This window comes from Bos indicus x Bos taurus, chromosome 7 (genome assembly GCF_003369695.1).
Source record: "Bos indicus x Bos taurus breed Angus x Brahman F1 hybrid chromosome 7, Bos_hybrid_MaternalHap_v2.0, whole genome shotgun sequence".
Taxonomy (NCBI): domain Eukaryota; kingdom Metazoa; phylum Chordata; class Mammalia; order Artiodactyla; family Bovidae; genus Bos; species Bos indicus x Bos taurus.
In genome coordinates this window covers 29805678-29831790 of record NC_040082.1, presented here as the reverse complement: position 1 = coordinate 29831790, position 26113 = coordinate 29805678, and the positions used below count along the sequence as shown (strand labels likewise).

Here is a 26113-nt window from a genome sequence, read left to right as displayed (position 1 = left end):
ACTTCTTCTATTTATGCAATTGGTGCTTTATAAACACTCAGTAATTGTTCATTGAGTGAATAAGTGAATAGTGTATGTGAAAGGCAAAGCTAGGTAGATTCAAGTAATGATGGTTAGGCCCTAGGAGAAGGCCTATGACTCATGTTTCTTTCTACCAGAAAGCTGTTTAGGTAGTTGATTTAGCCATATTGTATGACCAATGTGTTAATGTCTGAATTTAATTTATTCATTTTATATTATCTTTTAGAGCTAACCTTTCAGTAAAAAATCAGAACAAACTACCAAAACACCCCCAACTTTTCCCCAGTAGTTTATCTCTTTCCCTCCAAATAAACTTATATTAGAATAATAGAGGCATCTTCCACAAATAGCAACCAGTAGGTACAGACTGATCACTTGACCTTACTGTGGCAGTGGCTGTAGGTGATACACTGTGTTTCAGTGACAGCCCCACACAGCAGATACTAACGTCATCACTCCATTGGTTTTCAAATGTGAAGGACTCTAGTGACACCCACATTTACTTGTTGGATCTTTGGTGATAAAGGAGAATCTCTGTCATCTCCAGGACCTTAGATTCATTATTTTTTTTGTCATATGGAATGAAATGAATGATCCAGGTGTTCTCTTTTTCATTTGTTTAGAATGTATCCTGTCGTATGATCAATTGTAGAGTATCATAGGATATCTTGGAAGAATAATATATTTATCATCATTTAATTGGCAGTGCTATTTCCTGTTTTGTTGATCTCTCTCACTGACTGGTTCCCTGATACTTCAGCAATAAAGAATCCACCTTGCAATGCAGGAGACACACGTTTGATCCCTGTGTCAGGAAGATTCCCTGCAGGAGGAAATGGCAACCCATTCCAGTATTCTTGCCTGAAAAATCCCATGGTCAGAGGAGCCTGTTGGGCTATACAGTCCAAAGGGTTGCAGAGAGTCACATGACTGAGCGATTGAGCACACTCATTGCACCAAAATAATTGTTTTCTATTCTGGTGGTCTGACCAATTATTTTATTACAGTTATTTAGAAAGTCTTATACCCGCCAATTAGAGAACAGTTCTGAGATACACCAAAAAACCTGATTGGAGGTCATTTTTACTGATTTGCCTTCTGATCTGCTTATTGGAGTTAAAAGTGGAAGTATGGCTGCCCCAGTGATGAGAAATTCACGATAAATACTGCCTCACACCCTCTCCAGTTCTCCCTGACTGGGGTAGACGTTTATGGCATTGTTTCTCAATGTACCTCCTATCAGGTCTCAGCACAGTACTTCAGGTCACTACTGCCAGTCAGATTTAGCACTTAAGATGCTAGGACTGGCCTTTCTTGTGTAATCCTTTCTTGTTCACTTTGCACAAAATACCATTTTGTATATCTATGCCTAGAGGCTTGTCTAAACATAGTTATATCCCAGCTTAGGTTTTGGGTGTTGTTTCTCCCTCCCCTGTGCTGTTCTTTGTGGTACCTACCAAACAAATTTCATAACCAAATAAAGGTGTCTGTGGCTTCCCTGGTGGCTCATTTGCTAAAGAAATCTGCCTGCAATGCAGGAGACTACCTGCAGTAGAGGAGACCAGAGTTCAATCCCTGGGTCGGGAAGTTCCCCTAGAGAAGGAAATGGCTACCCGCTCCAGTATTCTTGCCTGGAAAATCCCATGGACAGAGGACCCTGGCAGGCTACAGTCCATAGGGTTGCAAAGAGTAGGACAAGACTGAGTGACTACACCACCACCAAGGTGTCTGTAATAATAGTGGGGTAACAGCCAACAAGTATTGAGTAGCTATTGTGTGTCAGGCAGTCTGCTAAGTGCTTAATATGTATTACTTCATTGAATTCTTATAACAATTCTATATGAGTTAGGGACCATTATTATTCCCATTTTATAGATGGAGAAGCTAGGGCAAGTCTAAATAACTGGTAAATGAAAGAACCTGGATTTGAACTGAGGTTATTTCTCTTCTTCGCTCAAGCTCTTTACCTCCGAGCTGTTAACCTCCCTAACAAGTGAAGCCTGGGTTAATGTGAAAATGATTCAGAACAAGGTTTTGTCTTTGCTGTCACAATGCTAAAATAAAAGCCACTACCTGTATATTTTCCAAGAAAATATTTTTTGAAAAAGGCTTTTGGAAGACTTCATAAATATGATTTAAGTCTTTTGCTTTTATCTTTCCGTATCTCAGACAACCTTTATAATTTTTGAAAGAGGAGCTATCTGGCTGTCTTATACATTCACAGATGGCATTATTTTATCTGTCCTCATACCATCTGCAGCATCAACTTAGTCTATTTCAATTGGTGTCTTCTTTCATTTGTGCAGGAGTGAGCTATTAAAATAAAACTTTATATTTGTATAGCATTTTGGGGTAAACGTTGTGATAAAATAAATCAATGTTTTACCCTAACAATCTTAATTTAATTTTTTCACCTCATCTTGGTTTATTTTATATGTAGTCTTCGAAATTCAATTGATTTCAGCAGCTACTTATTGAGCATGTATCATGATCAGTTGTGCTACTGGAGAAATGATCCCCATTCTCACAGAGCTTAGGACTTCCCAGGTGGCTCAGTGGTGAAGAATCTGTCTGCCAATGTAGGAGACTCAGGAGATGTGAGTTCAATCCCTAGGTCGGGAAGATCCCCTGGAGGGGGAAATGGCAACCCACTCCAGTATTCTTGCCTGGAAAAATCCCATGAGTAGAGGTGCCTGGTAGGCTACAAGTCGATGGGGTCGCAAAGAGTAGGATATGACTGATCACAAACACACTCTCACACTCACTGAGCTTACTGTTGAGCAGTGAAGACAGTGGAGAAGTAAATACGGTTGTAAGTTTCACTATAAAAAGAAAACAGAGTTGTATGGAAAAGGATGGGAAAGGATGAAATCTAGTTCTAGTGAGTCTAGAAAGCCCTTTCAGAGGAAGAATGAGAAGGAGTTTGCCAAACAAAGTGGAAGGTGGTAGGCAGGAGGAAAAGGGAAACCAGTCTTCAAGGCAGAGTGACGAGCAGGTGAGAAAGCCGTAATGTCAGAGAACTTGGAGTGACCAAGATGTTGGAAGAAGTTCAGTCCGACTGAAACTTAGAGTGAGAGGAAAAGAGTAACAGGTGATCTAAGATGAGACTTGTGAGGTAAGCAGGGCATTTAAGGATCCTGGATTTGAATCTAAGATTAGTGGCAAGTCATTGATGAGCTTAAGGCAGAAGTAAGGCATGAACAGGTTTGGGTTCTAGGAAGACTGCTCAGGCTGTGCTGTGGAGAATGGATTGGGAAAAGGGACAGAGGTGGACATAAGGAGAAAAGTTCGGAGGCTGTTTTGGTAGAACACTTCTCTTTGTGAGAAGTCATATTACCTTAGACTAGTGTAGAGGCAATAGAATGGAAAAAACTGGAGATTTAAGAGGCCACAGCATTGAGAATGGAAGAATCAGCCTGTGTGTCTGCAAGATTCTGGCTTGTTCTACTTTTTCACATGACATCAAATGCCTGTTCTATGCAGCAGAGGATGAGCTAGAGAAAAATGGAACAAAAAATGATACCTGAAGTTAGCCTCTGCTTTGTGAACAAGCTTGACTTCACAGCATAGTTATAGGGATATGGTGTTGTGTTGAGTCACTTCAGTCGTGTCTGACTCTTTTGCAGTCCTAAGGACTGTGAGGCTGTCAGGCTCATCTGTCCATGGGATTCTCCAGGCAAGAAGATTGGAGTGGGTTGCCATTTCCTCCTCCAGGGGATCTTCCTGACCCAGGAATCAAACCCATATCTCCTGTGTCTTCTGCATTGCAGGTGGATTCTTTACCCACTGAGCCACCTGGGAACCCTAGTTATAGGGATAAGAAAGATAAAAACTCTCAATTAATTGTAAAACAGTTTAATAGTCATCTAGGCAGGATTCTGATGTCAGGCTGCCCTTTACATCAGTGTGTGTGATAGCAAAAGAATTTTGATAAAGTGCATTCAGTAGCTGATGTCCCCATTCCCCCCCAAATGTCAGTTCTTTTTTTCATTTGCTTGCTTGTTGTCATTCATTCATTTATCGAAAAGAACTTTTACCGAAGGCCCATTTTCTACTAGATATGTTTACTTATTTCAGTTTTTTCACATATGGCCATTATACCTAGTATAGGCCTTTGACATGTGTAGGTGCTGGATGGGTTTTATCTCATTTGGGGCACATTAGTCAAGTTTCCATGTTGAGCTGACAGTCTCACCATTTCTTTCCAAGTGACCCATTACTTAAGGTGTAGCCATTGATAAAATGTTGCAATCCTGGCCTCCCATGTCTCCTGATGTTTTTTTTTTTTTAATTTTTTATTGTAGTTGAATTACAATATAGGGTTAATTATTGCTGTACAGTATGGTGATTCAGTTTTATATATATATATATATATATATATATATATATATATATATATATATGTGCACACACACACTCACACATTCTTTTCATATTCTTTTCTGCTATGTAATTTATCACCTGATATTGAATGTAGTTTCCTGAGGTCCTAATGTTTTATCCTCTGCCCTTTCTATTACTGCTTCCAATCTCTGCCCAGGCTCAGTGTGCCTAAGACCTCTTTCAATCAAGCATATGATCAGTTCAGCTACCACCATTGAGATGTCTCCCAAAGCAGCTGGTTGGCTGAATGAAGTGTTTTTTGACTGAGATGGTCAGTTAGTCATCTACTTCATCTACTACTCTAGTACATCTACTCTAGTACATCTACTAGATGTACTAGTACTACTCTAGTACATCTACTACTCTACTTCAATCAGAGTAGAAAATCCAGTTGCTCACTGTAGATCCATTATATTAGCCAGGTAATAAAAACAGTAGTAGCAAATTCTCCATCTCATTGGTTTAAATACAAAAGAAATGGTTATTTTTTGCTAATGAAAAGTTCATTTGATAGCAGATGTGGGGTGGAAGGTTTTCTGCTCTACTCACAGACTCACGCTGTGAGTCAACAGGTGAGGTGGCTCACAGACTAGCCCTGGGCTCAACATCTAGTTGGCAAAGAGGGGAGAGAGTGAATGTGAAATACTGCAGGAGGTTTTATGGGCCATGACTAGAAGTGATGTAATCCTTCCTACATGTATTTCATTGGCTAGAACTTGGGTACATGGCTATACCTCACTGCAGGGGAGGCTGGGAAGCGTAGTCTGTGTGTTTGTTCTGGAGGAAGGAAAACTTACAGAGCCCATCTTTGTCCCATCTGTTTAATGATGTTCCTAGTGTGGTACCTGGTCTTTGATTCCAGTGATAAGGGACAGAGAAGGGCTGCAGGTACGGATGAAATCTCCTTTGTGCTTTTCTAAGTGGCTGCTGTCACAGTACTGGGCATTAGAGTGGGAAATGCCTACATTCTGAGTTCCTAACTTATCTGATAATTGCCATTTCTCTGTTCCCACAGGGAAATAAATGCTCGACTTGATGCTGTATCTGAAGTTCTCCATTCAGAATCCAGTGTGTTTGGTCAGATAGAAAATCATCTACGTAAATTGCCTGACATAGAGAGAGGACTCTGTAGCATTTATCACAAAAAAGTAAGTGTGATAGAAATCACATCTTTTAAAATTGTTAATTTTCTTCAGCTTGAGGATCGAGTGAAGTTGCTCAGTTGCATCTGACTTTTTGTGATCCCATGGACTGTAGCCTACCAGGCTCCTCCATCCATGGAATTTTCCAGGCACGAGTACTGGAGTGGGTTGCCATTTCCTTCTCCAGGGGATCTTTGTGACCCAGGGATCAAATCCAGGCCTCCCTCATTGCAGGCAGATGCTTTACCCTCTGAGCCACCAGGGGATACCAGATATTAATAGGAAACATCACAGAGCTTTATTGTTATTTTATTTTGTAAAATCTTACAGATAACATAAGAGAATCCTTAGAGATTTTAATTGCACAAACTGAGGTTATTCCAATTTTTGCATTGTTTGCCCACTTCTGTTAACTACAGCAATACATAGAGGCTGTTCTAATACAGGGTATTCTCCTGTTTCATCCTCAAAGTATGGACCATCATCAAAGTAGGAAGTTTACTTAGACTAGCTACTTGAAGAAGAGATGCCTTATTTCTTTTGACCTCACAACAACTTCTTATTTGACTTACCCAAAGGAAAAATCTGTTTGTAAAATATTTGTGGTATTATTAATATGCAGACAAGTTTGGATATTGAAGCTAAGTAAAACACATTATTTTGATTTTTATCACCTAAGCTTTCTAGTTTTGGAGAAGGCAATGGCACCCCACTCCAGTACTCTTGCCTGGAAAATCCCATATGGAAGGAGGAGCCTGGTAGGCTCCAGTCCATGGGGTCGCTAAGAGTCGAGCATGACTGAGCGACTTCACTTTGACTTTTCACTTTCATGCATTGGAGAAGGAAATGGCAACCCATTTCAGTATTCTTGCCTGGAGAATCCCAGGGACAGAGGAGCCTAGTGGGCTGCCGTCTATAGGGTCGCACAGAGTCGGACACAACTGAAGTGACTTAGCAGCAGCAGCAAGGTTTCCAGTTTAAATCGTATAACAGTAACAAGTGAGAGTTGTTAGACAAATAATTTATCTTCAAAATATGCCTAAAATTAAAAAATTATCAGTTGGTGATATTTGTAATTGTTAATAAACTTTTTATAGTGTCTTACCTACTACAGAAGTCATTCACATATGTTAGACTCTGTTGTAAAAAAAAAACTTTGTGAGGTTGAGAAGGTTTATTACTTTCTTACTGGTGGGAAATTATGTATATTTCTGTCTTTATATAATGCTATGACAGCTTGCATTACCTTGGCTAAAATGATGCTAAGAGGAGGGTTAATAACTTGCTCATAAGTGACAGAATTCATATTTAAACCAGGGTCCTTGACTGGGTTTTAGTGGCTTACATTTTTGGACACTACCATTTTTGATGTAGCAGCAATTTTGAATACTATTAAATCTTTTTTTCCTGGCTGTCCCTATGTAAGCAACTTTTATTTTTTGCCCAAATGTAAATCCTTGCCAATTTAATAATTTTTTTAGAATAGCTTTTATGTGCCCAAACTTTTAGTTCAGTTCAGTCACTCAGTTGTGTCTGACTCTTTGCGACCCCATGGACTGCAGCACGCCAGGCTTCCCTGTCCATCACCAACTCCCGGAGCTTACTGAAACTCTTGTCTATAGAGTTGGTGATGCCATCCAACCTTCTCATCCTCTGTGGTCCCCTTCTCCTCCTGCCTTCAATCTTTCCCAGCATCAGGATCTTTTCAAATGAGTCGGTTCTTCACATCAGGTGGCCAAAGTATTGGAGTTTCAGCTTCAGCATCAGTCCTTCCAATGAATGTTCAGGACTGATCTCCTTTAGGATGGACTGGTTGCATCTCTTTGCAGTCCAAGGGACTCTCAAGAGTCTTCTCCAGCACCACAGTTCAAAAGCACCAGTTCTTCAGTGTTCAGCTTTCTTTATAGTCCAACTCTCACATCCATACATGACTACTGGAAAAACCTTAGTTGTCACCAATTTTCTATTAGTCTTTACCTTTTTAAGGCTTTTTCCTTTACAGTGTTTAACTGGAATAATAACTGCTGCCTCTGAAAATACTTGCAGTGTCCAGGAGGACTTACGTAACTGTTCCATATGCTTCGGCTAAATTTGAAAAGAAAGAAAAAGTCAAAATTGGGAAATACTGATCCCTAGGGAAAAAATGTAGGCCTTGGTTATGGGGTTGGCATCTATTGTTTCATTGCTTGATGCGCTGTGTTCGAGTTTTTTTTTTCCCCCCAAGACTTTTTAAAAAATATTTATTTACTTATTTTTATTTTGGAATGTGCTGGGTGTTCGCTGCAGCATAGGCTTTTTTCTAGTTGCCGCAAGTAGGGGCTACTGTCTAGCTTCCGTGCTCGGGCTTCTCATTGTAGTGGCTTCTCGTTGCAGAGCAGGGTGCGTGGGCTTCCGTAGTTGTGGCTCCTGGGCTCTAGAGCACAGGTTCGATAATTGTGGTGCATGGGCTTAGCTACTCTGCAGCATGTGGGATCTTTTTGGATTAGGGATTGAACCTGTGTCTCTTGCATTGACAGGAGAACCCCTCACGACTGAGCCATCAGGGAAGCCCAAGATTATTTTTTTTGATGTGTACTATGTTTAAAGTCTTTACTAAATTTGTTACAATACTGTTTTTATTTTATCTTTTGGTTTTGTGGCCATGAGGCATGTGAAATCTTAGCTCCCCAACCAGAGATCCAGCCCATACCCCCCACCTTGGAAGGTGAAATCTTAACCGCTGGACTGGCCAGGGAAGTTGCTGAGTTTCTGTTTTGTTGGCAAGAGTTGAGGTTGTTCCGGTAGTAGGAAGTATTATGGTTGCCATTTTTGAGGTTACAGAATGGATGACACACCATCTGTTATTTTGTTTTTGACCTTGACCCAGTGGCTGATAATCCATGCTTGTTACCCTTCATTAAGCAGCAGATCTCTAAACACATTGCCTTCACTACTAAAAAGGATTCACTGACAGATGTTAGAGATTTTTGTTTTTCTCAAAAGAAGATAGGAACAAAGCTGAAAAATTATCAATGGCTAATCAAAAGAGCTGAATCATAGTATCTGTGGCATTAAGATGGCATCATCATTTATTACTGTGGTGATTTCTATTACGCCTTCCTGCTTCTCTTTAAACTGTACTTTATTATTTGCATATTTGCATAAAGTTTGTGTACTTATAAAAGTTTAAAACTCTGGTAAATGTCAGAATCTAATTTTTTTAACTGAGGTATAATTGATATCCAACTTTATTTTAGTTTCAGGTATATAACATAAGGATTCAATATATATGATCACCACAATAAGTCTCTAGTTAGCATCCTTTACTATGTAAAGTTGCAAAGCTTTTTTGTCTCTTGATGAGAGAGAGCTCCTAAGATCCCCTCTTCAGCAACTTTCAAATATACACAATTCAGTATTAGTAACTGTGGTTGCCATGCCGTTACATCCCCAGGACTTATTCAGTTCACAACTGCAAGTTTGTACCTTTTGACCGTCTTCACCCATTTTGCCTACATAACCATGTTCCACAACCCCTAATATGTGCTCTGTATCTATTAATTCAGGTTTTTTGTTTGGCTTTTTAGATTCCACATCCAAGTGAGATCATACAGAATACAATCTAATTTCTTTTAAAAGTAACCAATATGCAGAACAGGAATGACTTTTTAGACTTTCAGCTTATACTGATGAAACTTGTGACTCACTCAGAAGTTGTTCCTTTATTGCTGTTTTAGTGTTTGTACAAGAATATGCCTAAGGATTGATTTGAAAAGGGAAGATTAGAAATGATTTGGTATAGACCAACTTTAGGAAGTCTGAATGCTTTAAACCACATTTTTATAGATTAGTTAGCTGGCTCTTGGAACATACCATAAAACACATGTCTATTCTTTATCATTAGATTACTCTAAATAAGCTTCTGCTATATGCACCAAATGGTGAGTGATATCCTGGGTACAGATTGTGCCAATTTTGTGAAATTCAGAAAATGTTAAGGAACACTGCTTGAATATTGTGGAAGTGGTAGGCTTAGGCCATCTGGCTGTGTGGAAAGTGCCGTGGAATAGGCACAAATAGGTATTTTTATGATGATAATAATAGAGGATACCAAGTGGGCCGACTCTGAAATAAACATTTCTTTTGATAGTAAGACTTCAAATTTAAATCTTAGAAAATAGTGCTAGTGATAGGAGTTCACATTAACTGTTCAATAACTAAATAACTTTTGTAAGAAAATGATACATAGCTGCTAAGGATGTAGCACTTAGTAAATGTTGAAAGGAGAGGGTTTCCAGACTTTGTAGGTTTTATAGTTAATTTCTTAGCTAGACTGCTAGAAGCCCAACTCCATATTTTCAGTGTGGAGCTTAGGTTGGGGTTCTTCCAGTCCTGTGATGATCTGCCTCTGCACTTGCACATGTATTCTCAAGCACTTCCACAGAGAAGCTTGCTGCCAGAAATGGGGTTGAACATGAGTGACTTCAAGAGCAACTGTTTTACCCTTATTCTCAGCTTTCTTGTGACTCCATTGAGTCATTTTGCTTAAGAAATTTGAGAGCAGCCTGCCCTGGGCACTTAGGACTTGGTTGCCAGCACTTCTGGCTTTCACCTTATTTCTCTTGCTCACTTAAATTTGATATCATATCTAAGCATGAACAACCAATTCCTTTTTTTTTTCTTTTTTGCTTATCAAATTGCAATAATTATGAGATTATTATTCAGAAATTCTATTGAAAATGTTTATTTTTGGCCCTTTACTTTTATTAGAATATACCATTAAGTGACTTGAGTTCAATTCTAGGCTATAAATTATTTCCAGGCTCCATATTTATACAAACAGTGCAGTTTCCTGTATGTATCTTTCCCAGTGAGCCATGGCCTTTCTGGAGATGAGGTGCTTTATGATACATTCTGAACTCACCATTTGTTCAGTTGAACCTAGTTTCTATTTTTTTTTTTTGTACAGTTTTCTTTATTTCTTATTAGTAATTATCTTTCTAAATATGTCTTAACATTCAGGCATTATATATATATACACACATATATACTATTTATGGTGTGTACTTACCATTAACTTAAACTTACATTGTCCCCTCATCTCAAGGTATTCATTTTCATCAAATATTCTGTTCATTTCATGTTCTTGAGCCTTCCTACCTGATCCAGCCTGGACTTGTTGCCTGCTATACCTGTTGAATAGCTATCTTTTTAGATTCCCTTTATTTCCTTGAATTGAATCTTCTGTTTTCTGTACTTCATGACTTCCTCTTGGTTTATTCCTCCATTTTGGTGGGGTACATTCTCTGGAGGCATCCTGAGAAAGGGTATTAGGAGTAAGTTTTGAAACATTGATGTCTGGAAATGTCTTTGTTTTGCTCTCACATTTGATTGGTAGTTTGGTTGAGTGTAAAATTCTAGGTAGTAAATTATTTTCCTTTAGAATTTTGTGCTGTCTTTTTCAACAGCTTCTACTATTATTTTTAAACAGGCTGAAGTCATACCGGTTCCCGATTCTTTGTGTGACATTTTTTTGTTGTGGTGGTGGTTTTTTCTCTCCTTCTAGAAATGGAAGATTGTGTCTTTTGTCTGCAGTGTTTTAAAATTTCATGATGATCAGCTGTGATTCGGTTGTGTTTTAATTCATTTGTATTGGAGCTTTTCAATCTGGCAACCAAGTTCTAGGAAATTTTTCTGAATTATTATTTAAAAATATTATTTTTTATTGAAGTATAGTTGATTTACAATGTTGTGTTAATTTCTGCTGTACAGAAAGGTGATTCAGTTGTTCAGGTGTCCACTACAGTCTTTGTAGGGTAGGAGAACGGTGGCCCTTTAGTGACATGAAGAGGAATAGGGGGTTGAGGGATTTAATTGCTGTGTATGTCACTTTCAGCCAGTTGTTTTCTCCACTCCCAAATCCCCAGCTTCCACTTTCAAAGATAACTTGTGCCCCCAATTCCTGAGTCTTAGGATTCTGGGTGTAGCTAAAGTTGAGTCCTAGTTTTCCTCATGGCAAGCTTAAGATTCAGGTACCTAGAGTCTTCTATGTCAGATTACCGTTAGTCTGTTTACTTTGTAGCTTCTAAGAGATTATTGCTTTTGTTTTTTCTCCTAATTATTCTTGAAGTTTCATGTCTTTTAAAACAATCTTGGACTATAGCTTCAAGACAGAGTGAAATTAGATGCACTTGTTTAGCCCACTTTTTTAATCCAAAACTCCAGAAGTATAAATTATTCACATTCATGTTACAAAATTACAACAGTATCAGTTCAGTCAGTTCAGTCCCTCAGTGGTGTCTGACTCTTTGTGACCCCATGAATCGCAGCACGCCAGGCCTCCCTGTCCATCACCAACTCCCGGAGTTCACCCAAACTCATGTCCTTCGAGTTGGTGATGCCATCCAGCCATCTCATCCTCTGTCGTCCCCTTCTCCTCCTGCCCCCAATCCCTCTGAGCATCAGGATCTTTTCCAATGAGCAGAAGTATAAAATAAAGAGTAAAAAGTCTCCCTTTACCACCCTTTGGCATATCCACTATCCAGAGATAACTAGAGAAAGTTAAATTATACTTGAACTTCTGTAGAATAACATAATTTAAAGAATCACAAATGAAATTTTACTGTGTAAAACAGATATATGGTATATAGTGTAAAAATATACTATATACACTTATATGTTGAAATTATGAAGTTCTGTATTAATCTGTACATTAGTATTTACATATGTGTTAGTTTTTTAACTGTCTTATAGTTGTACACTGAATGAATTTTTCCTAATATCTCAATTTCTGGGTATTTGTTTTTTATTCATCTTTTTAATATTATTACCAAAACTACTACTGTAAATATTCAGATACAAACATTTTTTTTTACTACTTGTGAAAAATATTTTAAAATTCTCTAAAATGGAATCGTATAGTCAAAGAGTATTACACTTTGTATTATAAATATATGCCAAATTGCTTTTCAAGAAGGTAATGCCTCTACTAATAGTATATAAAAGTATCATTTTTCATATTCAGTGTGACTTGGCTCTTATCATAGTTTTAAATCTTTGACATTCTGACAAATGAAAAATGCTATCTTGTCATTTTAATCTGCTTGTCCTAATTATATGTGAGGTTAATTATGTGTTTATTGGACTTTTTTTTTTCCTATGAGTTTATTCAGATCATTTAGCCACTATTCTTTGAATTATTCATCTTTTCCAATTTGTAAAATCTCATTATACTTGAAAGAATTTTGACCTTTATCTCTTAAATATTTTGCAGATTTTTCCCAGAATTATCCTTTTTATTTGTGACATTGTTTACTGTATTTTTGTTATGTGATCAGCATATTTTAAAATGAAAAAATACTGAACAAGTATTGGTTTTCCTATCCTTGCCTCAAATTTTCTTTATAGCTTTACCTTATAAAGTACTTAAACTATTGATTTAACATTTAGGACATATCAACAATGCTTTATTTCTTTTTTTTTTTTTCAATTTTATTTTATTTTATTTTTATTTTTTTAATTTAATTTTATTTTTAAACTTTACATAATTGTATTAGTTTTGCCAAATATCAAAATGAATCCATCACAGGTATACATGTGCTCCCCATCCTGAACCCTCCTCCCTCCTCCCTCCCCATACCATCCCTCTGGGTCGTCCCAGTGCACTAGCCCCAAGCATCCAGTATCGTGCATTGAACCTGGACTGGCATCTCGTTTCATACATGATATTTTACATGTTTCAATGCCATTCTCCCAAATCTTCCCACCCTCTCCCTCTCCCACAGAGTCCATAAGACTGTTCCATACATCAGTGTCTCTTTTGCTGTCTCGTACACAGGGTTATTGTTATCATCTTTCTAAATTCCATATATATGCGTTAGTATACTGTATTGGTGCTTTTCCTTCTGGCTTACTTCACTCTGTATAATAGGCTCCAGTTTCATCCACCTCATTAGAACTGATTCAAATGAATTCTTTTTAATGGCTGAGTAATACTCCATTGTGTATATGTACCACAGCTTTCTTATCCATTCATCTGCTGATGGACATCTAGGTTGCTTCCATGTCCTGGCTATTATTTCAATTAACTCATTTATGCAAAGGGAAGGCAATGGCAACCCACTCCAGTACTCTTGCCTGGAAAATCCCATGGACAGAGGAGCCTGGTAGGCTGCAGTCCATGGGGTCGCGAAGAGTCAGACACGACTGAGCGACTTCACTTTCACTCTTCACTTTCACGCATTGGAGAAGGAAATGGCAACCCACTCCAGTGTTCTTGCCTGGAGAATCCCAGGAATGGGGGAGCCTGGTGGGCTGCCGTCTGTGGGGTCACACAGAGTCGGACACGACTGAAGCAACTTAGCAGCAGCATTTATGCAATAAATTAAAATGTTCTTTTATTCTAACTTTAAAAAGACCACAAACTGAATTTCATTTTCATGTATCTTATGCTATGTAGGTAAAAGATATTTCTCTTTTCAGTGTTCCACGCAAGAGTTCTTCCTGATTGTCAAAACCCTGTATCACTTGAAGTCAGAATTTCAAGCACTAATACCTGCTGTGAATTCCCATGTTGAGTCAGAGTTGCTCCAGACATTTATTTTAGAAATTCCTGGACTCCTCAGTCCAGTGGAGCATTACTTAAAGATACTCAATGAACAAGCTGCCAAGTAAGTAGCATTTCCTTTCTAGTAGTGAAAGTAATGTATTTACCATTTAATATGTGGATACTTAAGCTTCCCTTAGAGTTAATAGTAGAAGTTGCATATAAAACTAGAAATGTGATTGAATACTAAAGGCTCTGTATTACAGCTGGAAATAACCCTTAGTGTTTAGTCAGTTCTGTCAGACAGAACAAATATGGTATTTCTTCAGGTATCAGATGATGAAGTCCAGGCTGAGCAAGTAGTAGCAGTTTATTAATCCAAAAGTAGATGGCAGATGGCATCTTGTGCTTATCTGCTAGATAGCCAGAGATGGTCTGTTTTATATGTAGAAACTGTAGAAGTAAACTTATCCTTTAAGGGGTAGTCATTTTACATTTTATCCCACAAAGAACTTTATGTATAAGAAAACAGATTTGACAGTATTTTCATTTGTGTTTATTTTCTGAATATACAACAAATGTTGAATTCTATCTTTTGGTTTCATCATGACTATCATGAACTTCCAAAATGAAAGTGATGTTAGGGTAATTTCGTATGTCTTCCAAGAAATTAAGAAACTTACCCATAAATATTTATGGAAGAGCTGGGATTAGAATCTTGTTCTCCTGACTTCCCACCCTTTGGTCTTTCATTATGTTTTTTTTTTTATATTTATTTATTTGGCCATGTCAGGTCTTAGTTATGCCATATGCAGGCTCTTTTAGTTGAAGCTTCTGGGGTCTAGTTCCCTGATCGGGGATCGACCACCGGACGCCCTGCATTGGGAGCGTGGAGTCTTAGCCAGAAGACACCAGGGAAGTCCCTTTTATTATGTTCTGAAAAATAATTGATAATTAGTATAAGTAATATGCTTAAAAGTATATATTTGCATTTTTTCATTTTTTTTAGGATTGGGGATAAAACTGAATTATTCAAAGACCTTTCTGACTTCCCTTTAATAAAAAAGAGGAAGGATGAAATTCAAGACGTTACCAAGAAGATCCAAACACATTTACAAGAAATACGAAAAATACTAAAAAATCCTTCTGCACAATATGTGACTGTATCAGGACAGGAGGTAATATTGAAATACTTTTCTTTTACATTAATTTTCCTCAATTGGAAAAGCTTTTCTAAAGTATAAATAAATATCTGATAATAGGCTGAAAGTTTTTTTTTTTTTTTTTTCAGATTTTCTGTTTTATTCTTTGGAAATATATTGTAATACCTTATTTTGATAAAAACTTTCTTTTAATGGCAGTATTTTGTTTGCTTATTTAGTTTCTTGGTAAAATCATGGATCTTAATGTTACATATATTTTAGTATTAGCTATTGAAATTATATTATAGGAAACCTTGACTATGGTAAATAATAACTTTAAATAATTCATTTACTCTAGAAGAGAGAAGTTAGTCTTTGACTCCCAGTCTGCAGATGATAAATGGTACAAAGTGAACCATCTACACTAATTGGATCATACAGTAATTAAATGACAAGGCTTCTATTTGAAGGAGTATAGCTGCTAAAAAAAAAACAAAACCAGAAAAACAAAACTATAGCAAACACCTACATTTTGTGAATCTTCCATAAGATTATGGTGCTGTGTAGGAAGTGTTTTTTAGTATGTGTTAAAGTTTGATATTAGTACCTGAATGAGAAACAGGAAGAAGTACACTTTTCAAATTGTGGCTATATCCATTGGTTCTTTTCTCAGTCTTGAGGTATTGCTACCTCTACATCTTATGTTTAATAAAATATAAAGGTTCCAACTGAAGCAATTTGAAAAATTCTTCTTGTTTAAATAGCAAATTGGGAAATTTGTGAGTAATTTCTATAGGATAACATTTTATTCAGAATTTTAAAAAATAGATATTTTTCCAATGGGGAAAAACTTAATTTCAGATCAGTTTTAAACATATTTGCATTGCTTTATTTAGCCAAAAGAGTGTTAATTTGTATAATTATTTGAAAGAAGACACTCTATAATAAATTATAATCTTTTATTAAAATGTTTATTAATATACTATTGATTAAGTCAGCCTGTCTTCTAAATGAAGTTAAGATATTATACACATTTCATAATGGATTCTGAGTAGAACTCTATATAACAAAAAAATGATTCCATAATGTGTATATTTATTCTCACTCTTCCCCTGAACTGGCAAATACCAAATCCTTAATTTTATCTCTTGGTTTCACTATATAATTCAGTTCAGTTAAGTTCAGTCACTCAGTTGTGTCCAACTCTGTGACCCCACGAACTGCAGCACTCCAGGCCTCCCTGTCCATAACCAACTCCCAGAGTTTACCCAAACTCATGTCTGTTGAGTTGGTGATGCCATCCAACCGTCTCATCCTCTATCATCCCCTTCTCCTCCTGCCCTCAGTCTTTCCCAGCATCAGGGTCTTTTCCAATGAGTCAGCTCTTCGCATGAGGTGGCCAAAGTATTGGAGTTTCAGCTTCAACATCAGTCCTTCCAATGAACACCCAGGACTGATCTCCTTTAGAATGGACTGGTTGGATCTCCTTGCAGTCCAAGGGACTCTCAAGAGCCTTCTCCAACACCATAGTTAAAAAGCATCAATTCTTCAGTGCTCAGCTTTCTTTATAGTCCAACTGTAACATCCATACATGACCACTGGAAAAACCATAACCTTGACTAGATGACCTTTGTTGACAAAGTAATGTCTCTGCTTTTTAATGTGCTGTCTAGGTTGGTCATAACTTTCCTTCCAAGGAGTAAATGTCTTTTAATTTCATGGCTGCAATCACCATCTGCAGTGATTTTGGAGCCTGAAAAAATAAAGTCTACCACAGTTTCCACTGTTTCCCCATCTATTTGCCATGAAGTGATGGGACCAGATGCCATGATCTTTGTTTTCTGAATGTTGAGCTTTAAGCCAACTTTTTCACTCTCCACTTTCACTTTCATCAAGAGGCTCTTTAGTTCTTCACTTTCTGCCAAAAGGGCAGTGAGGTTATCTTAATTCCAGCTTGTGCTTCTTCCAGCCCAGCATTTCTCATGATGTACTCTGCATATAAGTTAAATAAGCAGGGTGACAATATACAGCTTTGATGTACTCCTTTTCCTATTTGGAACCAGTCTGTTGTTCCATGTCCAGTTCTAACTGTTGCTTCCTAACCTGCATACAGGTTTCTCAAGAGACGGGTCAGGTGGTTTGGTATTCCCATCTCTTTCAGAGTCTACAGTTTATTATGATCCACACAGTCAAAGGCTTTGGCGTAGTCAATAAAGCAGAAATAGATGTTTTTCTGGAACTCTCTTGCTTTTTCCATTATCCAGCGGATGTTGAAAATTTGATCTCTGGTTCCTCTGCCTTTTCTAAAACCAACTTGAATATCTAGAAATTCATGGTTCACATATTGCTGAAGCCTGGCTTGGAGAATTTTGAGCATTACTTTACTAGCGTGTGAGATGAGTGCAATTGTGTGGTAGTTTGAACATTCTTTGGCATTGCCTTTCTTTGGGATTGGAATGAAAACTGACCTTTTCCAGTCCTGTGGCCACTGCTGAGTTTTCCAAATTTGCTGGCATATTGAGTGCAGCACCTACACAGCATCATCTTTTAGGATTTGAAATAGCTCAACTGGAATTCCATCACCTCCACTAGCTTTGTTCATAGTGATGCTTCCTTAGCCCACTTGACTTCGCATTCCAGGATGTCTGGCTCTAGGTGAGTGATCACACCATTGTGATTATCTGTCATGAAGATCTTTTTTGTACAGTTCTTCTGTGTATTCTTGCCATCTCTTCTTAATATCTTCTGCTTCTGTTAGGTCCCTACCATTTCTGTCCTTTATTGAGCCCATCTTTGCATGAAATGTTCCCTTGGTATCTCTAATTTTCTTGAAGAGATACCTGGTTTTTCCCATTCTGTTGTTTTCCTCTATTTCTTTGCATTGATTGCTGAGGAAGGCTTTCTTATCTCTTCTTGCTATTCTTTGGAACTCTGCATTCAAATGGGTATATCTTTCCTTTTCTCCTTTGCTTTTCACTTCCTTTCTTTTCACAGCTATTTGTAAGACCTCCTCAGGTAGCCATTTTGCTTTTTTGCATTTCTTTTTCTTGGGAATGGTCTTGATCCCTGTATCCTGTACAATGTCATGAACCTCTGTCCATAGTTCATCAGGCACTCTATCAGATCTAATCCCTTGAATCTGTTTGTTACTACCATTGTAAGGGATTTGATTTAGGTCATACTTGAATGGTCTAGTGGTTTTCCCTACTTTCTTCAATTTTAGTCTGAATTTTGCAATAAGGAGTTCATGATCTGAGCCACAGTCAGCTCCCAGTCTTGTGTTTGCTGACTGGATAGAGCTTCTCCATCTTTGGCTGCAAAGAATATAATCAATCTGATTTCGGTACTTCATTCTGTACTCCAAGGCTAAATTTACCTGTTACTCCAGGTGTTTCTTGACTTCCTACTTTTGCATTCCTGTCCCTTATAATGAAAAGGACATCTTTTTTGAGTGTTAGTTCTAAAAGGTCTTGTAGGTCTTCATAGAACCATTCGACTTCAGCTTCTTCAGCATTACTGGTCAGGGCATAGACTTGGATTATTTGATATTGAATAATTTGGCGTGGAAACTAACAGATCATTCTGTCATTTTTGAGATTGCATCCAAGTACTGCATTTCGGACTCTTTTGTTGACTATGATGACTACTCCATTTCTTCAAAGGGATTCCTGCCCACAGTAGTAGATATAATGGTCATCTGAGTTAAATTCACCCATTCCAGTCCACCTTAGTTTGCTGATTCCTAGAATGCTGACATTCACTCTTGCCATCTCCTGTTTGACCACTTCCAATTTGCCTTGATTCATGGACCTGACATTCCAGGTTCCTATGCAATATTGCTCTTTACAGCATCGGAGTATATAATTATGATCTTGCAAAGTGACAAGTGACCTCAGCACCACTGTTTTGGTCTATTTGTTGGAAGTGAGATGATCAAAGTTGCTTATATATATTAATGAAAATGTGTAGTAGAAAAGTGGTTACCTGGTATTATAGTGGCGAAATCTTCCAGTTCTACCACTTACATGCTCTGTGACCATGGAAGAGTCACCTCTGAAGTGAGACTACTACAAAGACCAAATGAGTTAAAAAGCATGAAAGTACTTTCTAATCATAAAGCACTTCACAGTATTATTCACTTAATAATAGTAATATAGTTACCATTTGTTGTGCACTTGTTAAAGTTCGGAATGGTTTTAAGTGCTTTAATGAATCCTTGTAACAACACAAAAGGGTTTTTTCCAGTTTTTCAGGAAAGAAAACTCAGACTTGGCATAATATAGTGAGATAAGTTGCCCAAGTTAGAACCTTATTTCCAGCCCAGGTCTCCCTGTTTCTGATCTTTATACCATGCTGTCATTTCACTCAGCTCACAAACAGTGTTAACACAAGGGTTTATCAACATCATAGATTTTATTTGATAAAATCCAGACATTTGAGAGCTTGTACTATTCAGATTGAAATAAAACGTAAGGTTTTGAAAGACAGCCCTAGATTCAGTTGGAGTTTTAAAGTTAAAATGGGGAAAACTTATCAAAAATTCGTAAGGGATAGTAGATTAGCATTGACAGTATAGCACTGACATTAAAGAAAAAGCACAGCATGGAGATCAAGTAATTGGATTACAAAGGATTATCAAGGAAGGTAAATTATCTAATTATTGTTAACTTTTACTAAATTAAGGTGATGAGGTTGAGACAGGAAATTTTTTAGTTTTTAACAAAAGGATAGATTCTTGTTTTTTTTTTTTTAAACCTCTAAAATCTTGATAGTACTTCATTCGAATTGAATGTGTGCTCAGCTGTGTCTGACTCTTTGCAACCCCATGGACTGTAGCCTGTCAGGCTTCTCTATCCATGGAACTTTCCAGGTAAGAAAACTGCAGTGGGTTACCATTTCCTTCTCCATAGTCTTTCATTATAGAATCACTTTTATAACATTTTTTTGGGAATTAGTGATGCTGTTCATTCAAACATCAAATAAATTCTAAGTAGCCAGCATTGTTATAATCAAATTCTGTTTAAATATTTGTACTAAAGGTATCAACAAAATTTAGAGATATTTAAAGGAGTAGAACAGACTTCATCAAATATGATTACCTCTGAGAAGTGAAGGAGCTGGGAGGGAAAACTCTTGTATTATATATATGTGCTGCTTATTTTATACCCTTCTCTTCTAGCTGAAAGCTTATTTCCATACATATAACTTTTGTAATATATGTTAAAATACCTGTTATAATAGCCCTGTGTGGTACGTGCGTTTGCTAGTAAAAATAAACTGTCAAACCAGTGTTACTTTTTGCTCTATTCATTTTTTTCACTTTGTTCCCGGTTTTTATGTACTGAGGAGAATACTAAGCCTTATTGCCTATGGTGAATTATTGTGTCTGACTCTGATAGTATTCCTGAAGAAGGGAATGGCAACCCACCCCAGTATTCTTGCCTGGAGAATCCCATGGACAGAGGAGCCTGGCAGGTTACAGTCCATGGGGTGGCAAAGAGTCTGACACAACTGAGTGACTGTCACACCTTCATCTGACAGTATTGTTTTAGAAAATAGTGAAAGAAAAAAAATCCTGGGAAGAAAATAATGAAAGTAGAAACTTACATAGCTTTACATAGTTCATTGTTTCTGTTATAGGGTCTCTCATCTTTTATGTGTGGGGAGAATTATATCTCAACATTGAATCAAATATGGAATAGGCATGGAGTGATACTTAGATTTGGGACAGTTTTGACTAGTAGTTTTCTTAAAGGAAAAGGGAATAAATATTATTGGAACATCTTTAGAAAAAAAGTTACTAATTCACAGGATGCAGCATATCCAGATATCTGCTTAGCATGATTGAGACTTGAAATGCAATCTGTTATATCTTACATCTAAATAAAAAAATATTTGTGAATTCTTAAGAAACAATGAGAAGGAGGGGAGAATAGGAATGGGTGAAGTGTGGCCTTGGAGAGAACAGAGAGCAGTTTCTGAAATGAGTGAATTTCAGCAAACTTAACAATGATTCCAGCCCATTGATTCCATGGGCTGTAGTTTGAGTAACAGTATCTGACATTTAACCAAGACAGAACTGGATCCCAGCAGAAGAATATGAGAGATTGTTAGAATGAATCTGGACAGATTTTTCACATCAACACCTAAGAAACAAAGTCACAAACCATAGAGCAAGGAAAGTTTCTATGAGAACTCTCTAAAATTTCTGACATACATGTTAATTTCCAGTTTTTGTTAGTTTCCTTTAGCAGTAAAGTCTCTAAACAAAAGGCTTGTCTGCTCATCCTTAGAATGTTCATTGAAAAGAAATAGAAAATTTCCTATCCCATAACTACTGTAGAACTGAGAAAAACTGCTCATTGGTGACAATGCTGAAGAGAAACACAAGAGGACACAGCACCAGCACCTGAGAAAGTGACCCCGGGAGTTTAACAAACAGGGGGTCCACGTGGCTTTCCTGATTCTCACCGTTTTCCATCCAGTATTGACTCTGTAAAGGGCTTGCTTGAGGAGCTGTGGTCCTTAGAGTAGACCCTGGATACTTTAAGATTGAACAGTTATGGTCTAAATCAGCAGTTCCCAACCTTTTTGGCACCAGGGACCCGTTTTGTTGAGACAGTTTTTCCCTGAACCAGGTTAGTGGGCGGTGGGTGAGGGTTTCAGGATGATTCAGGTGCATTACAATTACTGTGCACTTTATTTCTGTTACTAATACATCAGCTGTACCTCAGAGCATCAGGCATTAGACCCTGAAGGTTGAGGACCCCTGGTCTAAACTGTTCCCAGGGTGCTCCAAAGGAGTGTGACCGGTGGCAGTTAGTAATGTGTATAGGGCATGGGTCTGAATTCAGAGCCATCATGCTGCATAGTTATGGTGCATAACTCAAGCACACTATTCCAGCTGGCTGCCCAGAGACCTCACTGAGGCAGTTTTAGCTTCTTTTCAAAATTTCCACTATAATTTAGGCAGTAATTTCTGTGGAGCTCTGTGTTATATGTATTATTCCCAAATGTTAGTGGTCTACTGTGGTCCCGAATTTTGCTGTTTGCCTTTGGCTTATCTCCTCCCACAATTATTGTATAAAAACACCAATATGTTTTCTCATAGAAGATTTCAAAATATTTAAGCAGAGTATTTTTTAGCATAGTCTTCGAGAGATTTTATCTTTCTCATTAGTGATATTTATTTTGCCCCCCCCCCCAGTTACTTTTCTTAGCCAAAGGAGAGACTTTTTAAAATTCTTTTCTTTAACTGGATATGTCAGATTTGAAATTGTATTAATATCCTCTATACAGGAGGACTTCATTAGTTGCAAAATCGTTGCTAAGGATAAAAATTCTTTTTTTTTTTTTGAATTTACAATTAATTATATATTTAATGATCTCTGTGAGAGCTGTTTCGGAGGAAAACAAGTGAAAAAAACCATACTATACTTGGTTCCTTCATTTAAGGAACTATACTGAACATGTACTGGCTGCTAGAAGTCCAGAATCAGACATAATGCTTGCCCTCAAGGCAGTGGTCTCCTGGGCAGGTTGAATGTGAGGTAGAGAAAGTGAATGTAGACAAGTTCTTTAAGGTTGGCTGAGGCAGGAAGGCAAGAAAAGCAGTAATGATGCTGATTCAGGATAGTGGAATTTTTTTTAAAGTGAGGAGAAAATAGATTTTAGGTTAACCATTGATTCCAATTATAATGAATATAAAAGCTGAAGTGTTTCTATTAACAGAAAAGTAAACTCAAAAGCCAGACTGATACTATTAATAATATGCATGTTATAAATACCTAAATGTTGTAAAACATATGTGACAAAGTTCCTGTAGTCATCTCAAAATTAATGGCAACTCTAGAATTTCTGGGTCCCATCCCATACAAAATAGGTGTATTTTTATTTAAATGAAACATTAAATTTCACTGTAATAATACAGAAATGTGAGCAGGAAAAGGAGATGATATATAATTTGTGTGAAAAATGGAAGGTGTGATAAAAATAGTGATTTCATTTACTTCCTGGTTGATTTCAGAAAAGCTTGTAGAGTACAGTTGGATCTGTAATAGTTCATATAAGTGAAAACTTAAAGAAAATACTCATGTGAAGAAATCTCTTCCTTCCTTAATTACTGAGGGGTTAAGTGCTTTCTGTGATGATACTTTTAAAGGACTTAGGTTTCTTGGATAAAAGCTATTATAATAAATCCTCTTCTGTTCAGAATAAGGGATTAGCCATGTCTCAAACTGATATAATGTCTAATAATAAAATATTCTAAAATTTTATGTATTTAGAGGTTCAGTCTTATTACTGAGTCATAGAATTCTTAAGATAAATGCTGCTAATAAATGAAATGAATTAAAAAGGTCATTAAGGAAAAATCACCATTTGTAGTGTGAACGTAACAGCGTTACAGGTATTAAATCACCAGGTTATATTTTTTATTACAACCTTTTTGCTTAGTACAAATGGTACTTTTTCCTAAGTGTTGAAACCCTAATTATTAATATTTGGTTGTACAGACATATATGAACTCTCCCAATAACAGTGCTAGATTTATTTTGAATGTTTAGAATGATATTTGCTAGACTATCCCAGCACAGTTTTGTGGAAGATTTAAAAATATAATGGCTAATTTTTTAAATATCTAACCTTTATTTGTATTTATTTTAGTTTATGATTGAAGTAAAGAATTCTGCTGTATCTTGTATACCAACTGATTGGGTTAAGATTGGAAGGTAAGTTTAAAAATACATGTTTTTTATTATTCATGTAGATTATAATAAATAAATTACCTTCATGCTTCTGGACTGTTAAAAGCACATCCTTGATATTAAAAACAATTCTTGCCCTTCAGTTTCCTTGTGGAACTTTAAATTAGAGAAATAATTATCTTAAACTCTTTTAATCATTGATTTTTAAACATTTTGTCCAAAAGGTATCTTATTTGTATATATTTGTTTCCTTGTTTTGTGAATTATTATTTTATCCTTATACTTCAGAGTACACTTTAAACACAGGAAAAGAGAAAGTTGCAGAACCTTCAATTATAAGATTAATTTGGTCGCTTGAACTTCTTGATGAATGCTGTACCTGACATTCTTTTAAGAAGCTGACACTTCATTTTCTGCCTCACTGAGCTCTGCCTTTCTTTGTTCTTACTGCTTTCCATGGCAGTAGTTACACTAGTTCTTTACATGTTCTTTTTTAACATTGTGTCTTGGATTCATGAAAATAATTAATCAGAAACAAAATTAGAGAACCACAATGAGACCCTGCCTTGTCTTCTTGGTTAGGCATTAATCCTCAAGAGGTGACTCATTAAAGAAGTGGTTTTAGGGAAATTTATTTCCTCTTGTGAGTGGTACTGTTTCAGAAATATTTATTACTACTGTTAGAATGTTTGTATCAACTTGAGATGAAAATGTTACATTTTCCTAAGATAGTAGAATAGGGACTAGTAGCTGGTGATGGTGTGAGGAATGCTATGTTAAGAGTGGAAGGAAATTTTGACATGATTTTGACATGATGTGTGAATGATTATTAATTTGTTATTTTAATAAAAAACCCTGTTATCCATGGCCACTATCAAAGGATCCTGAAAGCATAATCATGGGTTTCTTTAGCTCTAATACCATCCTTTATTTTTTTTACCAGAAGCTGTAATTGAGTTTCAGATATTGTTGATTATAGAGAATGTTTTCTTCTTCTGCAGGCATTCTTTCCTTTACCAATTCTTGTCCTATACTACAGCTAATGAATGGTAATACACTTTATGAAGAGAAATTACTAGAAATCGTGTTAATCTGTCTAGAACAACCACTGAAATGTCTCACTAAATGAGTTTTGTCAGAAGAAAAAGCTATGATTAATATGTTTGCATAGAAATCTAGATAACATACTTTAAAAGCAATAAGCAAGGCATAAATCAATACCAGCATCTTTTCAACATTTCAGTGATATAAATCAAATGAATAAATGTGGTTGGGAAGGTATTTTTTATCTGTTTAGCTACCATAGCCTTGACAGGAGTAAGTTAAAATATCACTAGTCAGATTTCGAATGCAAAAGGCTCATTTTCAGTAACTTGCCAAATTAAAGATAATTGTGACCATGTGTTAACAGGAGTGAGTGTGCAACAGAGATCAGAGTACACTCTGTCATCACCTACCTATCACTCAACCTTGACCTTTTCTTCTTAAAGTTTCCATCATAGTAATAGCATCAATAAGCAGTAATCACTACCACAGTAGAATGGCTCCTAACATTGAGTTCAGTTCAGGTCATTTGCTCAGTTGTGTCTGACTCTTTGTGACCTCATGAACTGCAGCTCGCCAGGCTTCCCTGTCCATCACCAACTGCCAGAAGTAGCTCAAACTCATGTCCATCAAGTTGGTGATGCCATCCAACCATCTCATCCTCTGTCATCCCCTTCTCCTCCTGCCTTCAATCTTTCCCAGCATCAGGGTCTTTTCTAATGAGTCAGTTCTTTGCATCAGGTGTCCAGAGTATTGGAGCTTCAGCATCAGTCTGTCCAATGAATATTCAGGATTGATTTCCTTTAGGAAATCATTGAGTACTAGTGACATAATTACTCTGCTGAGCACTATCTGATCCTCCCTACAGTACCCATGGGCTTCCCTGGTGACTCAAACGGTAAAGAATCTGCCTGCAGTGGAGGAGATCCTTGTTCAATACCTGGGTCGGGAGGATGCTCTGGCTACCCACTCTAGTATTCTTGCCTGAAGAATTCTATGGACAGAAGAGCCTGGTGGGCTACAGTCCATGGAAAGATTGGACATGACTGTACAAGTAACATTTTCACTTTTCATGAGGTAGATACTGTTGTTATCCCCATTTGATAGGTGAGGCCATTTGATAGGTGAGGAAAGTTTTTAATTTAGACAAAA

General features: G+C 37.0%; 1 protein-coding gene across 3 annotated transcripts in view; it reads left to right on the top strand.

The window, feature by feature from the left end:
• Window positions 1–26113, top strand: part of MSH3 (mutS homolog 3) — a 182661-nt gene that overhangs the window by 77379 nt on the left and 79169 nt on the right. For all 3 annotated transcript variants that reach the window (XM_027545706.1, XM_027545705.1, XM_027545707.1), the window contains exons 13-16: window positions 5420–5552; window positions 14007–14194; window positions 15080–15248; window positions 23877–23941. In XM_027545706.1, the coding sequence (XP_027401507.1) occupies window positions 5420–5552; window positions 14007–14194; window positions 15080–15248; window positions 23877–23941 (555 nt within the window). The remainder of the gene's footprint in view (window positions 1–5419; window positions 5553–14006; window positions 14195–15079; window positions 15249–23876; window positions 23942–26113) is intronic.